This window comes from Leptinotarsa decemlineata, unplaced genomic scaffold (genome assembly GCF_025532065.1).
Source record: "Leptinotarsa decemlineata unplaced genomic scaffold, Ldec_3_MD MMD2_tig00001064_RagTag_RagTag, whole genome shotgun sequence".
Lineage (NCBI taxonomy): Eukaryota > Metazoa > Arthropoda > Insecta > Coleoptera > Chrysomelidae > Leptinotarsa > Leptinotarsa decemlineata.
In genome coordinates, this window is record NW_027412558.1 from 10,701,782 (window position 1) to 10,716,313 (window position 14,532).

The window sequence follows — 14,532 nt, forward strand, 5'->3', positions numbered from 1 at the left end:
TGCTAGCCACTCGATCCTAACGTAACCGAACGTTATTAATATGAATCATATCCAAAAATTATTATCTATTTCTGCTCGCTCAAGTAACATCGAGCAAAAAGGGAGAATAACTTTTGGCAGAAATGGCCCAGTGTGGAAGATTGGTGTTTACGAAACAAACCTGATGTTTACCAACTTTTAATAACTGTCACAAATATTTCAGGTAACCGAACGATATGGGAGTTCGGATGGGCGTACGGAGTGGGCTGGGGTGCCGCCATTTTCCTCTTCGGAGCAGTTATCCTGTTGATGTGCGACAAGGAGAGCGAAGAGATCTACTACAAAGAAAGGAAAATCGTGCACGACAACGATTCGCGTGCCTAGTGGCCACATAGTCTGCCCGACGTTGTTCTCTGATCGTAAAAGGACTCATGTCGCTTCTCTCAGAGAGTGCGCAACGAATGAGAGATATGTGTGAATGGTGTGCTTGCCTGTTATCAGTTATTGGATGTCCAACGCTGATCAGTTTGATTAACTGAAGTTCGTTTTTGTTTTTTCGTTTTACGTCGAGATTGTACAGTTTTAGTTTTAAGTTTTATTTTTTGATACTTCAGAGAGGTATACTCGTCTTGGTCTCTAGTTAGTGTCTTCATTTTTGGTTCAGTAAGTTGGGTAACGTACAAATTTGTCGGATTTTTATCTTCCATTCTGTACTTGTTAGTATGAGAAACTTTCATTTTTAGTCATAACCTGGTGGAACAATAGTTGATAGTTTAGTTTTTCATTTAAGATGCTTTTTGCTTTACAGAAATCATAAACCATCATAAATCAAAAAACCATGAAAGTACATACAAATATAAATATCATTGCAGTAAAACGAAAACATTGTTGTCAAGGTTGTGATTCTTTATATTTTCTCATCATTTTTCCTCATCTATTTAGTTTAATTTCCGTACGCCACTGCAAGATACAGGTTAAGGCAACAGCGTCAGTCATTTCTGAGAATTTAGTGCTTACTATTTTGGAATCATAGTATAGATAAGGATAATAATATTGTGTGATTTCTCCTTCCATAGTTCAATTATTTAAAATTAATTGAGTTGAATTGCCAACAAATTTTGTTGCCGCCAATTGGTTTGTCTTCTGTGAATTTAGCCCTGGATCTTTGCGCCCAAGGGATGGGGGGGAATCGACGATGAATTTATTAAAGATATGGTCCAAAAATAACCACTTTTTGAACTATACTAACCAGAATATCTGACGGCAGTCAATAGCTAAATTAATTACGAAGTGAAAACTGGGAATCGTACACTGTGACCATAAATTTTACAATAAATTAATCTTACATTGGTTGATGTGAATATTGAAATTTTGGTGTAAAAAGAGACCTCAGTTCATCATTAGACATGTGTGTGTTTTCATCTGTAATATTTTTTAAATGAGAGCTAAAAAGAAATTGGGTACATTGCCCCACAAGTGGATCCACGAACAACTAAGCGGCCAAGAGGTCCTGTGACAAGCTCGGAAATCGAGTCGGAGGACGGTTTCCAGCAAGTGAAAACAAGATAAACCGCAAAAAACGAAGGCGCAAAGAGGCAACAACAGACAACCACGTGGTTGAGAAAACTTTTCACTTGGTTTATATTGGGTTTACTAGGGTTTACTGTTTTCAGTAACTAAATGAGTCAAGTGATGATAACTGAAACTGTTTAATGCTAAAAATTACGTACGTAGTCATTGAAACACAAAAACTAATTGGTTCAGAAAATGTTTTGTCTTTCTCTAAACAGCAAAAGATAACAGAGTTACTAACAATCAAATATTCCAAATTCAAACCCCTCATCTGTCAATTGTCACTCTTATTACAATAAAGTAAGTATTTTGGAATTTGTTTTACAAGTTTTCAGGAAATATTTCATATTTAACTGGTTTTTCAGTTGTACCACAATAGTGGTGATTTTAAAACCACTTTTGATACACCTTGAAACATTTCAGACTGTGGTTAAAGGAAGACAATGAAAAGATAAACCCAAAGCTATAAATCACAAATGAAGACTGCTTTTGTAAAATCATTTATTTTATAATTTATTCAAAATGTACGTTAGTGATCTTTCAATCTTTATATGTCAGTACCTTGTGAATTATTTTTATGTGGAAAATTTATATTCAATGGTTCTATTGATTTTTGCGTTTTTTTGTTACTGTGACTGTAATCAAATTCTGGTATCTCTTTTCATTGATACCAAATTTTGTTTGATTAAATTCATACACCTCAATTTTCATCAACTGTCACGGCCTGACTTGGTATTTATTTTTATCCAATAAGGCATTCAATAATATAATTCTTATCTGTTATTCATAATTCACTCTTTTTTTTATTATTCTATTTCGACAGATTAATTCTGTGGAGTCGAAAAATTCTCGTAATTTTGTCAGTACCTGGTACAGTATGATCAAACTGATTAGACTTTTTGATTTATATTCATTTGCTTGCCTGGTAAAAAATTATTGCCAGTCAGCCGTTTTTGTAGTGGTAACAGTTTTTTATATGCAAATTATCGGAATATTATTCCAGAAATGTGTTTATGAAGAAATTTGGATACTGAAGGAAATAGAACCTGAAGAATTTAAATAACCCATACAAACTTCTCAATCTGTTTTCGAATATGAACCACTGAAATATTTATAAGACTTTAAAATAATACCTAATGAAAATAATAGTAAATTGAATAAAATGATGAAAGTGTCATTTGCTAAGGATGATTTTATCATTTCAGAATAGTAAATTCGAGTAATTTCCGATAATTTTGTAATGGAATGAGTGATGTGCGCGACTGAGAGGCAACCCGGGCAGGCTAGATGTGTGCAAAAAGACTTATGTAACAATTCTTCAAAGAATACTCCAGATAAACGTGTATATGAATTTTGTGAAACGAGAGGGTATTTGTTAAAAAGTTAAACTCGTCACAATCGAGTCGACTACAAATATTTTTGGATTTTGACAGTGAGTAATGAATACTAATGTATGCTAAACACGCCAAAGGAAGAACATACATTCATTTTGAAGGTGTGCACTTCATGAAGTGTGTGTCACAACGAATTTTCATGAGAAGTTTGAAGTGAAGTTAATAAAAAATGTTTCATATAAAAGTTTTAGATATCAGTATGTTGGGGTTTTAAAATTATTTACAATATACAGGGTATCAATAAAATTATGACAAATCGAAGCTAGATTTGTTTAATGGAATATCATATTACTTTCCATATATGGATTCCACTGATAATATGCCGAGCAGTTTAAAAGTAGCCAAAAATACTGTCAAAAACTGATCTATTCAAAAGTTTCCATTCTCAATGTAAATTTAGTTGTGGAGTCTTGTTATCTTATTAGGATATTTTATAAATATAGTTTTTTCATTATTGAAAAAATATTTCTATCGCCATCCGAATAAAGAACGTAATATATTTTTTTTATTAAAAAAAATCATACACCACCTTCTCATTTGAAACCTTGTATATTGGTGAATAATTTCAATAATTTTTTGATAACTTCACTTCTCCACTTCAAACTTTTAATTGATACACTTCCGATTCTTGAATAACTTTCTGTTGATACTGTGTCAATCGGCAGAATATTTAGAATGGAGTAGTTGAGGAAGTCAAATCAAAGACTGTTTTTTGAAATGCTTATCAAAGTTTTCAATACTGTAAATATAGTTACGAGTATTCCGCTGATGGTGGGTAGACACCAAAGAGCAATTCCAAAATATTCAGATTGGATTTCTCACTTTCTGTGGCAGTCCAGATGAAACTATAATGTCTTTGATTAATTTTTGATCTACATAAAATCGATTACTGAGTGTAGTTTGTTGGAAGAATTATTGCTGTCAAAAACTGAGTGAGTATTCATTTGTAGTAAAAACAGATTCTCAATTATTGCTGCATTCATATTCAGCAATTTATTACAATGCATCTCAAATCGACCAATATCCGTATTATCGACCTTTTTTGAGGATATTCACCTTTCACGATCTGAAAAAATAAAAACTGTATCGTAAGGTGAAAATCTAAAAAGATGTCAATAAAAAGCTCTGATTTTCTCCAGAAAATTACTTGTTCGTCCATAACTCATATACATGTTTGAACAGTAACAAGTAGTGTGTCAATATATTTAGATAACTTGATGGTGAAAATCAATTTTTGTTTTCGAATTAACGGGCATTAAAGTTTAATTTTTGATAGAGAATTATCGATTTTTGTACTAAATTAGATTTAAGGTTTTTGCGTTGGAAGTGTTGCTCTCGGTTTTGTGTTTCGTCTATGGCTGCTATGATTGTGTGATATTATACATGATATTTATTTACTCGAGTGATGCCTACTTTTATGTATCTGCCATTTATACAGGGTGATGAAGGCACCTCGATTGATTTTGTTGAACTTCTAATAGATATTATTATAAGTATTGTGTTCTGTAATGAGCAACACGGAGTGTTTTTCGAATTATTTGGCTGAACTAATTTATATATGTGACATTTTATCCAGTTTTTTCTTGAACCTAACGGTAGGTTTACAATATATGTATAAAATAAGCATATCGTTATTGAAATAAATAATTTAAGAGTATATTTGAAAGCTATTTTACACAGAGACTAATATTTCTAGTCGACTTGTGGATATTGAGAATGTACGTAAGTATTTGTATAAATAAATTGACAAAAACATTGAATTGGTATTTTCTGGATAACTAATGTGAGTAAAGTGAATTAGATCCAGAAATATTAAGATGTTTTTTTTTAATTTAGCAGTCAATTGTTTTCCAATCTATACTTATTGTACAAAAAATCTGGACCAATTTGATTTTTTTTTAATTATTAACAACTGCCAAAAGACTTATTTTAATATTTTCATTTGTGTATAATTTTTGTAACATTTTCCGAGTAAAATAGGACTTAGTTTAATTTATTCATGTATATATTGTGTCCCAAACATTGATAATAGCATGTTGAAAATGTAGCAATGTGATATATAGCTTATGTAAATATTTATTGAGTGGTAAATCATAAAACTGTATACAATTACTTTATTTTACATTGTTTTCAACTAATTATTTTTGTACAACTCCTGTATTTTTTTTTTGAGTTTTTTTTGAGCAAGTGGGTGGATGGAAATTTTAAAATATATTATTACTTTAAAGAAAGCATTTTTTCTGATGTCAGCAAATTAGTAATAATATTGAAATAAATATTGAGGTAATTTGTTTAAAAATTTACAATAATTGAAAGTATCATAATTATTTACTTTGAGATCTTGACTTTATATATTTCAATACTATTTATAACATTACTTTGAATGATTTCTGTAATAATATTCAAAAATAAAACGGAATATTTGTAAAAAAATGTTGTTTTCATTTCCTTGAAATGCGAATTGGAAGATGAACTTCATAAAAGACTGAAAAATAAAACTGGAACCTCTGACCTAGAATAAATCCAAAATCGCTTTTCCTATTCGTAAACACCAGAACTGCAATACTCTTCTCGACGCGCGTTACACTAACCAAGTTGGCATCTTCAGGAGATGAAGTAAATAAACTGTTCACTTCATATTCTGAAGCCGCCATCTTGGTTGGTGAAACGCGCGTCGAGAAGAGTTTTGCTGTTATAATGTTTGGGAAAAGTGTTTGTTAGATTGTAGATGGCACCACTTCTGAACTACAACTTAATTTTCAACCAGCTAATACATAAAAGAGTTCTGAATTGATGGAGATAACTAATTTTTTATCAATATTCTGGCAATTCTAGTCACGTCTGCTTCTAGCTTGACATTGAGTAATCCAGAAGTAGCATCATCTGTTGAGTAATGGTTTATCGTCAATAGTTTTCTGCGAAAATATAACGAAATCATCAGTTTGGAATATTACTTTTTTCATTTCAGATCCATAGATGGAACCACTTTCATAGCGTAACTAAATCTACAGCTTGATATTATAAAAGCTCTGACATGAGAGCAATTTAAAGTAGGAATAAATGGGGAACCTGGTTGACTTATTTTAGCAAAATAGCTACTATATTTGAAGTACATTTTCCTTTCTATTGTGGTATTTATCAAATGTCAAGATAGACCATTTCTAGCGCAATTTAGCTTATAACCTTCCCATCTTAGTGTGATTTACTTATACTTTCATTGTGAGAGTGCAACTGTGATAAGGATGTGGCGCCATCTGTTGATGGATTATTAAGGTGATTTGGTTGATACTCTAGATCGTTTCTTGAGACAATATGGTAGGTTTCTAGGGCAATTTAGCTTATAACCCTCCCACCTTCCCATCTTAGTGTGATTTACTTATACTTTCATTGTGAGAGTGCAACTGTGATAAGGATGTGGCGCCATCTGTTGATGGATTATTAAGGTGATTTGGTTGATACTCTAGATCGTTTCTTGAGACAATATGGTAGGTTTCTAGGGCAATTTAGCTTATAACCCTCCCACCTTCCCATCTTAGTGTGATTTACTTATACTTTCATTGTGAGAGTGCAACTGTGATAAGGATGTGGCGCCATCTGTTGATGGATTATTAAGGTGATTTGGTTGATACTCTAGATCGTTTCTTGAGACAATATGGTAGGTTTCTAGGGCAATTTAGCTTATAACCCTCCCACCTTCCCATCTTAGTGTGATTTACTTATACTTTCATTGTGAGAGTGCAACTGTGGTAAGGATGTGGCGCCATCTGTTGATGGATTATTAAGGTGATTTGGTTGATACTCTAGATCGTTTCTTGAGACAATATGGTAGGTTTCTAGTGCAATTTAGCTTATAACCCTCCCACCTTCCCATCTTGGTGTGATTTACTTATACTTTCATTGTGAGAGTGCAACTGTGGTAAGGATGTGGCGCCATCTGTTGATGGATTATTGAGGTAATTTGGGTGATACTCTAGACCGTTTCTTGAGACAATATGATATGTATCCTCCCTCTCCCCCCCATGCCCCCTCCCGGGTTGAGTGCCCTGAAGTAGAAGCTTCCCCCCAGCTATTTAGCGAGGAGAACCTACTACCCCACTCTATCCACCCCCGCTCTCCAAGCGGTCCTCAACTTGCTGATGGGCACTTCAGCAAGATTGACATCTGACCTCTTTGGGTCGAAAGTCAGCCTTTAGGTGCTTTTACTTTCTTATAGATTCGTTGCTTTATCTGACTATTCCTAACTGAATTTAAGCATAGGGGCCCCAAAAACTAACCGGCGGCTTTGTGTTAATGCATCGAGCGTTTCTCACTGCATCTAAGAAAAATTTTTAGAGTCGCGATCGCGGTGTTCTTCGCTGAACCTACCTGGAAGAGAGCGTATCTGGTTAGTGTTATACTTACCTAAGTCGCCTGACGACTAGCGGGGGCGGTCTGTTATTCTGTTTAGTCGGCCTGGGATGTTTGTCCCTTTCTCGGAATCTGGGGTCATCCATATTTAACTCATCGTGTAGATCGCGGAAAGCTGGATTTGAGTGCAATCTAATTCTATCGAACGTGCCCTCCTTTCCATCTTAGTGTGATTCACTTATCCTTTCATTGTGAGCGTTTAACTGTGGTCAAGATGTGGCGCCATCTGTTGATAGACTCTTGAGGTAATTTGGCGTGCGACCCTCCCATCCTAGTATGATTTAATTCCCAATGCCCATCTCAGTATGTAGGCGTTTATCTGTAATCCAGATGTGGTGCCATCCATTAATAGATTCTTGAGACAATTTGGTATATAACTCTTCCAGACAGTTGTTGGACTACAGTAGGGATGAACTACGATGTCTAACAGTCCTTCTTACAGGTCACCGTCATTTGAATAATCATATACAGAGACTCGGAGTGTTGGAAGACAGTGTGTGTCACCTCTGTTTGGAAAATGATACACATACTTTGTGCCTGCCCCGTTGGAAACCGAATCAGGTTTTTAGAGTTCGGCAGAGCCATACTCTTACCATCTGCCCTGAAAGATCACTCACCATACAAACTAATCGGCTTCCTTAAGAAGCTGGGTTTATTTGGTCGAGTGTGAATAGGTTTGAGCCACAATAAACCCTTGCGGGTTGCGGTGGAGGGTCGAAGAGACACAGTTACTTTAGACCTAACCTAACCTCTACTCGAATGTGTGTAAGGAAACAAATAACTTCACATTACCTAACCAAATATTTATTTCCATCAAATATCAGCGAAAAGGCATAATTACAGACTGTCCCACCTCTGCCAATATATACATGTAAGACAAGTGATTAAAATATAAACTATCATGTGTGATACTTTCATCTAATATGTTAACATAAAGTACCACAACACTAAGACATCTATAAAATACTTCCAACAACTTCCTATTGAAAAACAGGATAAATTATATAAAAATATAGATAAGTTAGATTTATACAGACACTTTAAAGCTAAGTATATTTATAATATTTATATCAATTCGTTACAAATATACACAATATTTGATTCATCCAGTATAACTCATCGAAAGTATTCAACAATAAATAACTGTGAACATAATAATAAATACAACAGTCCAGTAGAGTCTAAAAATAAAACAAATTTGCTCCAGACTGGGAAGTGAAGTAACAATCATTTTGTTTAATTCACCATTATTTACATTTTCAGGGTGGTCTGAAACAAGTTACCATCAATTTTTGAAGAACCAGTCATACATCTGAATACTGACAAATCAGTCAGTTGCTGCTTACACTCGATATCAAACAATTTCAACAGAATCAGCTTCACAATGCAGTTTATATACATCTAACATCAAATATGGATGGGGACGTGTACTAGCAGCTGTGCTCTGTCTGAAAACACTTCACTGCACATCTCGCACTTGAAGAGATTCTGGGCGTTGGCATGCTGCATCGAAATTTCGGCGAGTTCATGCAGGGGACTGGGATCGACGATCTCCTGTTTAATGTGATGCACTTGTTGCTGAGCTCCTTCAGTGGGCGCAGGTTCTGAGCAGTCGTTTTCAGATTCTGATTTTCTATTTTTCGCTTTGGATACTATCATTCCTCCTTTGACTAGTCGAACCTAAAACAAATACAATAGTATTTCGAAGTTGAAAAAAATTAATATTTTTGTCGAGTCGACAATTGAAATTCATTTATAGCATTACTCGCAGAAAGAAAAAATTATAAATGGAAATTTTCAACATAGCACTAAAATTAGGCCATATGTTTGACAGTTGGATGCGAAGATCTGAAGCTGCATCCAGTCTGTTTCTATATTGAATTTTTGTGTAAGCGTGAGCTGAAAATCCAGTCTCGCATCGGTAAATCGTCACAAATAGAACAGAACTGAAATAACTTTTTAACAATGAGAGGGTATTCAGATCTCAGACAGAGCGCTCGGAACCTCTGTGACTCCAGGATTCCGCGGACCACCATTTAGGAGTCTAGGATCTAGACCTCATTTCCTTTCTTTTCATTTTAAAATATCTCTCTTGACAACTCTTCTCTTTCTTAATAATAATAACGTTTATTATTATCACAAAAATCATATATTGCGCGTGGGGTTTCATTTATCTAGTATTCCATGTTATGAGCTTTATAACTAAATAAGTGTAAAACATTTAAGGAAGTCATTCCTCAGCGAAAAAAAGATAGGATCTTTCATAAAAAGAAATTTCATTGGAGCATCCCTTGTTAATAAGATACAGCCCCTTAAAGGGGGTACATAAAATTTGTATAACAATTTTTTCACAAGCACTGAAAAAGTTACAATATTGAAATTAACCTGACGTTTTGTACTACCAAAAAGACGCTTAGCCAGTAATTTATTTGGTTTACCCCATGGTTGTAAGGGGTGGAAAACGCAACCCCTAAAATATATTTCCAATGTAACTTTTTGTCTTATTATTTGTTTATCATTTAAAAATTTATTTCTTATAGCCTGTTTAATTCTAAACAAAAAATGTCTCATGGCTTTTTTGCCCAAAATGAACCAGTTCGCAGCAAAAAATTATTTTACGAGCAACTACAGAGATATATCGTCATAAATGCGAAAATACGAAACTAATCTATCTAGTAGGTCGCTATTAGCGATAGTGACAATTAAACACAGTTTGTGAATTTTTGAAATTGAATTAATGCTAATTGTGGGTTCTGTGTGTGTGTTCTGTTCTTAATTTGTTACTTTAATAATTCACTTGTTATTAAAATGGCATACACCAATGAGGAAATGGCTGATATGCATTACGTTTACGGTCTGTCTCAGGGAAATGGGTTCAAATCAAATCAAAATATACTTTGTTGTCCGAAGATTTGCATCTTATTGAGTCCAAGAAATATAATGTTGATATAAAAAAAGTACTAAAAAAGTATAAATGTAAATATAAAAAAGTTCCAAAAATGAATAAATGTAAATATAAAAAAAAGTTCTAAAAATGTATAGATAAAATACCACCATGTATAAAGTGATGGTACAATAGTAGTAAAAATATTAGTAATATATTATCAATAGGATTCGCTAAAATACTCTTCCAAACTATGATAGGGTTAGAAGCTTCTAGAAGATATGCTGAAATGTATCCTCAACGGCAGCATCCTTCACATAGAATATTTGCTCGACTTCATCAATGATTACGAGAATATGGTTCATTCGACAAAAGAACGCAGGATTGTGTTCGCCATCGAGAAGTACAAACAACAAGCTTGAGGAAGCAGTACTTAATTTGATTGAAGAACAACCTACTACCAGTACTAGAAAGATTGGTTTCCAGCTAAATGTTGATCATATGACGGTACTTCGAATTTTAAAGGAACAACTCTAATATGCTTACCATCTGCAACGAGTACAGACACTGATACCGCGAGACTTTCCTAACCGTCTTGAATTTTCCAATTGGATGCTGGAAATGATTAGAAGAAATTGTGACTTTCCGAAGGCGATACAATTCACAGACGTGTGGCTCGGAGTTATTGGGGGATGATTTAATTGGGCCTCATTTTCTACCTCCTCGATAAAATGGTGAGGCATACTTTCAATTTTTAAGAGAAGTGCATCCAGTACTGCTGGAGGAAGTTCCTTTGGGCGTCAGAAGGAATATGTTTTTTATGCATGATGAGGCTCCCGCCCATTTTAGTCAAGTAGCACGTCAGCATTTAACTGAAACATATGCAAATCAGTGGATAGGTCAAGAAGGACCACAGAACTGGCCCGCTCAATCCCCGGATCTCAATCCTCTCGATTTATATTTTTGGGGCCATTTACAGCATTTGGTTTATCGTACTCCTGTTCGCGATGTAGAGGACTTGAGAAACCGCATCATCGATGCGTGCAGGGTAATCAGAGATACTCCACGAATATTTGAGCGAATACGTGGCTCAATGCGCCGACGTCTAGACACATGCGTAATGTCTAAACTTAGACATATTGAACGTTACTATGATTTCTACATGTTGTGTGTTTTGTTATTAATAAATTAGTTTTGTTTATTACCCTTTAATCGTTTAATGCAGGTACTAACTACAAAATAACAATAAATGCAGTTCACATTTATGACGATATATCTTTGTAGTTGTTCGTAAAATAATTTTTTGCTGCGAACTGGTTTATTTTGGGCAAAAAACCCAAGAGATATTTTTTGTTTAGAATGAAACAGGCTATCGGAAATAAATTTTAAATGATAAATAATAAGACAAAAAGTTACATTCAAAATAAATTTTAGGGGTTGCGTTTTCCACCCCTTACAACCATGGGGTAAACCAACCAACTGGCTAAGTGTCTTTTTGGTAGTACAAAACTTCAGGTTAATTTCAATATTGTAACTTTTTCAGTGCTTGTGAAAAAAGTGTTATACAAATTTTATGTACACCCTTTAAGGGGCTGTATCTTAACAAGGGATGCTCCAATGAAGTTTCTTTATATGAAAGATCCTATCTTTTTTACGATGAGGAATCACCTCCTTAAATGTTTTACACTTATTCAGTTACACCCTGTATATGTATTAATATACCGAAAACTTATGTAATACATTACAAAACGATGACTTTTATTATATTCTGTATGTGCTTTTCATCAAATGCTGCATTTATATTATGACATTTTTGTTTTATCTAGACATAAGAATATATATGTATACATATACATACACACACATATATAGGTACATAGTGTTTCTATTCAAAAATTACAATGAATGTATCTCTAAAGAAAAAAAAAAGGAATAAAAAATCAGTTTTTCTCCCATTTATAATTTATACCGAAGAGCTTGTTTTTGTAAGAAAACTTCAGTTTTGCATACAGTACAACAAATTAAAACAGTTCGTATTTTTAATGTTAAACCCTGTATATGCATCGAACAGATCTTCCTGCTTGTATAATGGGAATTATTGTATGTGATGAGATAGGCCGATACTTGATGAAAATCCATAACATATTCAAGAAACACTATTGTGATATTTTCACAGAATAGTTTACAAAACATACAATACCTTTCTAAGGCGTATTTATACTGTATATACACACCTGAGAAAGCTATCAAATAGTGAAACACGTGTTGCAATTTTGTAAACTGTTCAGTGAAAATATCACAATTTTATTTTTATACTGATTTTAACAGTTTTATTACTGCTATTTTTATATTAGGCAATAATTCAATAGTCACGTTTTTCGACTTTCTTCATTAAAATTTGCTGAACTAAACTTCAAGTCACTACAAGTAGCTGAACAACAACTTTTTTTATTGAGTAGAACAGTGGAAGAATGACCAGAGCAACGTTTGTCATAAATGGACATTTCACCTCTTCAAAATCTGAAAAACCACTTGAGCAATCGTGCTTTTCAAATATATCGTAAGTAGTCATTTTGATATTTGAGAAATTTCCCCGCTAGTTTTTCTGGACAAGAACAATTTTTCGTAGGTCCAAATATTTCTGATACTATCTTTCAGTAGAATCCTGTACAATAATAACTTCACCCACCATATCATTTCAGTTTAGTTTAGATACACCTTCGTACAATAATTTCATTACACTCCATATTTTTTGGGCCCCCTTTCTATTGGCTACTTGAGTGGACTCAAAGTTAATATCGCAGGTAGTTACACATGAGGAATGATACTATGAAGGAATTTGATCTTGCACTGACGAGTGGCCTGTCTGCAAGTGTGTTCCATTATTTGAAAATCAATTGCAGGAGTTGTATCGCCAACAGAATATGCAGGAATAACTTCAGTGAAGAACCCTTCCAACGCCCTTCGTGGTATTACCTAGGGGAGTAGTTGTTTTCTGATAGGTGGCAGTCCATTAACCTACAGTGTAGGTATTTTGAGACTAGCCTGAACGAATTGTTCTTTTAGATAATTCCATCACTATGAGAAAAAATATTTCAACATACATTTTTATCAATAGAAATTGAAAAGATTTCAAATATGTAACAGAAAAGCAGTAATTTTCAACTAACCTTACTGCCAGGTCCAATAATATGCCTTCCGGGCTTCAAACTGTTACTGTTGCTACTACTGGTGCTCCTTGATCTTGTCTTCCTCATCTCTACCACAGGTTCCACCTCACTTTCCACGGTCTGCTCGGCAGCTACTTCTGGAGGCTGCTCAAACTGGTCCGCAAAGACAACTCCATTGATGTGTTGTTGATTCTCCTGCAGTTCCTGTTCATCAGTAACACTTTCTTGTTTGAGGAGATTGTTGACAGCCTCCTGAGCATCATTTACCGGCTCTGGAAAGGTCGCCAACGGGAGTTTTTCTGGTTGGAGAACGTGATAGCTGACGTTTTTTGTTCTTGGTCGTATTCTTTCACCTGTTTTAATATAACAGACATCATCAAATATAGTATGAATATATAATTTCTTCTTTGTAAAATTCAAACACATAAAACAAGAAAGTAATGTGGTGAGATAAATGTTTATTTATAATTGTTAACTCAATTCCATAACACTGACAATTAACACATTACATTCGTTGTTTCTGTGCGAAAAGGTTTTTGATTATACACTCCGAGTATTAAATGGAAATATGTTTCTAATAACGTGACCACACTCTACTCAATCAGCAGGAGTAGGTTCACAAAGGCGACTTAGGGACATTAATATGATGGCTAATGTTGAATGTATTTGTTGGCATAAGGGGCATATTTAGGAATCTATTATATATTCATCATGCCAATTTTTGGCTTAATATTTATAACTTTCAAACCAGATGTACCAGTTAGTTATATGCTATTCTATTTACAACTGGTTCGCAAGCCATTTTTTTTAATATTCATTGAGGTTGTCTTGCCAAGTCCATTTTTGCATGATATAAACCATAAATACTTTTTGACATTCAAATTTTGAAACTTGTCTACGTTTGTGAACATTATTTGCTTCTCGTTCTTTTGTCACAGCTCAGTTTTATTTTTTTATGGAAATAGATTTTCAAATACAGTGTTGTTAATCCTCTTATAGATTGAATAACCACTGTCTATCTCTCCTGCAAGAATATCTGTCTACCTGCTTCCACATGATTTGCTCAGTACTTTTCTTGTTACTTGATTTTTCATAACAATACGTTACAGTGTGCGGCACCGAGAAA

The 14,532-nt window shown here is 34.1% G+C and overlaps 2 protein-coding genes across 10 annotated transcripts in view; one reads left to right on the forward strand and one right to left on the reverse strand.

Annotated features, from left to right (window-relative positions):
• Nucleotides 1–5,378, forward strand: part of LOC111508333 (transmembrane protein 47) — a 351,117-nt gene extending 345,739 nt beyond the window's left edge. For all 6 annotated transcript variants that reach the window (XM_074175654.1, XM_074175658.1, XM_074175655.1 and 3 more), the window contains one exon: nucleotides 203–5,378. In XM_074175654.1, the coding sequence (XP_074031755.1) occupies nucleotides 203–363 (161 nt within the window). In that variant the 3' untranslated portion in view covers nucleotides 364–5,378. The remainder of the gene's footprint in view (nucleotides 1–202) is intronic.
• A 2,756-nt stretch (nucleotides 5,379–8,134) lies between these two features.
• LOC111508335 (uncharacterized) overlaps nucleotides 8,135–14,532 on the reverse strand; it is a 42,428-nt gene continuing 36,030 nt past the window's right edge. For all 4 annotated transcript variants that reach the window (XM_074175675.1, XM_074175672.1, XM_074175673.1 and 1 more), the window contains exons 14-15: nucleotides 13,407–13,759; nucleotides 8,135–9,032 (exon numbers count right to left, since the gene is read on the reverse strand). In XM_074175675.1, coding sequence (XP_074031776.1) covers nucleotides 8,760–9,032; nucleotides 13,407–13,759 — 626 coding nt within the window. In that variant the 3' untranslated portion in view covers nucleotides 8,135–8,759. The remainder of the gene's footprint in view (nucleotides 9,033–13,406; nucleotides 13,760–14,532) is intronic.